This window comes from Electrona antarctica (assembly GCF_951216825.1).
Source record: "Electrona antarctica genome assembly, chromosome: 4".
NCBI classification, from domain to species: domain Eukaryota; kingdom Metazoa; phylum Chordata; class Actinopteri; order Myctophiformes; family Myctophidae; genus Electrona; species Electrona antarctica.
The window spans coordinates 30,024,463-30,026,985 of NC_136809.1; the positions used below are offsets into that span (position 1 = coordinate 30,024,463).

The 2,523-nt window shown below is 46.4% G+C and overlaps 1 protein-coding gene across 1 annotated transcript; it reads left to right on the forward strand.

Moving 5' to 3' along the window:
• Window positions 1–431: 431 nt before the first annotated feature.
• LOC306921511 (transcription factor LBX1-like) lies at window positions 432–1,861 on the forward strand (the record flags this gene model as incomplete). Its single annotated transcript, XM_079498659.1, has 2 exons — window positions 432–768; window positions 1,356–1,861. The coding sequence occupies 2 exons, from the start codon at window positions 432–434 to the stop codon at window positions 1,859–1,861; spliced, it is 843 nt and encodes a 280-aa protein (XP_079354785.1).
• Between the last annotated feature and the right edge of the window lie 662 nt (window positions 1,862–2,523).

Genomic DNA, 2,523 nt, shown 5'->3' on the forward strand with positions numbered 1-2,523 from the left:
GAGAGAGAGCGAGAGAGAGAGAGAGAGAAACGAGGGTGAAAGTGCCACCAGAGAGATAATTGATTACCTCCCCAATCAATGATAACTTGTTAGTAGTCGTCAGATCTATGTGCAACTCTTTTCGACCCTCGCCATTTTCAAGGAGGGCGTCTCACTCAGTCACTACTCCGGACCTGCTCTTTCCTTCTCCTTATCTGGGGACGATATACTTTTAAAGAACCATCCCATCCCGTTTTGGAATAAGAGCTTTTTTTTTCTCTGCTCCGCAATCGCGCAATTATCCACAATGCGGGGTTAACTCCTTTACTGTTATGTGACTATTTTATATTTTCTTTCGATAGCTGTTATTTTTTTGTATTATTATTATTTAATTTGTTTTGTTTTTGAGACTGCTGATATTTCCAACGAACTTAGCAGCACTAGCTGGAAACATGACATCCAAAGAAGTGTCCAAATGCGGCGAGAATGCGATGGAGAACAGGCGGCGAGGCAGTCCGCTGGACCACCTCCCACCGCCTGCCAACTCCAACAAGCCGCTCACTCCCTTCAGCATCGAGGACATTCTGAACAAGCCGTCGGTGAAGCGAAGTTACGCGCTCTGCGGGACAGCGCACCTGATTTCGTCCGAGAAACACCACCGTCCCTCCGGCCTCAGCTCCCTGTCGAGCCGGGCCCTGCTCACGCAGACCTCCCCGCTGTGCGCCCTGGAGGAGCTGGCCAGCAAGACGTTCAAGGGACTGGAGGTCAGCGTGTTACAAGCTGCGGAAGGTAACATGATGTCTCAAAATGTTTGCATGGCTTTTAAACATTGGATTTGGAAATTGGAATATGTTGTAACCTATATTGGATGATGCTATTAGTGAAGTCGCGGATCTCGTCCATTGTTTTTACTCTACCTCATTTTTTATAGGCTAACATAATTCATTATTATTATAATTATTTTGCTGCAACCATCTGACCATTTTTCACGAGTAGCCTACATTGGCCAAAAAAAAGAAAATAAATCACAATATTTACGTTACGTCGATCGTTTGTATGATTTATTTATTATGACCTGCATGTTGTAGAGGAAGAGGAATTATACAAGATCAGGTGTCACCACGGCATGATGCTATAGCTAGGCTATTGACGGAATTAACGCATTATGCCTGCATTTATAAATCCAGTAAAACAAAAAAGCATAAAATGCATTTGTGCACCAGTTTGAACTATTTAGCCCTCTTCATTCACCTATAGGCCATAGGGCTGCTGTTTTAGCCTGCAACGCCCTTGGCGCAGTAAGAGAGAGCGAGAGGCATGAACATATTAACTGACATGTCGTTGAACTAAACCTTTTCTTTGTGTCTTCCCCACAGGAAGAGACGGGATGACACTATTCGGCTCGAGAAACACACCGAAGAAACGCCGGAAGTCTCGCACGGCGTTCACGAACCACCAAATCTACGAGCTGGAGAAACGGTTCCTGTACCAGAAATACCTGTCGCCGGCCGACCGGGACCAGATAGCCCAACAGCTGGGCCTGACGAACGCCCAGGTCATCACGTGGTTCCAGAACCGCAGGGCCAAGCTAAAGCGGGACCTGGAGGAGATGAAGGCGGACGTGGAGTCGGCCAAGGCGACGGGTACGGTGCCGCTGGAGAAACTCGCCAAGCTCGCGGACCTGGAGAAATGCGCCAACGGGACGCTGGGCCTGCACTCGCGCCCGTCGTCCTCCTCCCCCGCGCGGGGTGGTAAGCGGGAGCACGAGCTCGCTCACAAACTGCGGATGTCCCCCCTGTCGCCGTTCTCGGACCACACAACGACTAGTAAAGAGTGTTCCGAGGACGACGAGGAAGACGTGGACATTGACGTGGATGACTGATGGCACTGTGGGGTTGGAACAGTCAAAACGGACAAACAAAAGACGGCAAATATCAACCCCCACATGGAAGACTTGTATCTTGTTCTTGTACTGCTTATATATTGTATACCATCTCTCAGAAACATGTACCAAACTGTTATGACCTTTTTATATCAGGCAACAGATAGGCCTATTCATAGTAAAAGCATGAAGAGAAGAAATGCAGTGGTACGATTTATTCATTGGCAAGGTATTTTATCTTGCAATCAAAGCAATATGGTCTGAAAATGATATAGGCTGTTAAGTTATTTATTTTTTATTATTTTGTCACATACACACCCACACGCGCGCGCACACACGCACGCACACACACACACACACACACACACACACACACACACACACACACACACACACACACACACACACACACACACACACACACACACACACACACACACACACACACACACACACACTTAGTATAGTCATGTGCGACACAATTTCCCCCTTCTTTTTTTTTTTTTTTTGCATGAGAATGCATGTTTTGATTTGTGACCATTATCATTATCTATTTATTTTTTTGCGTTTTAAATTATTTTGCTTGTTTTATGTTGAGCCAAACCACCGTGTGACACTCCAGGCTCATTTTCTTGCCCATCTGTAACCTTGACTTGGATTTA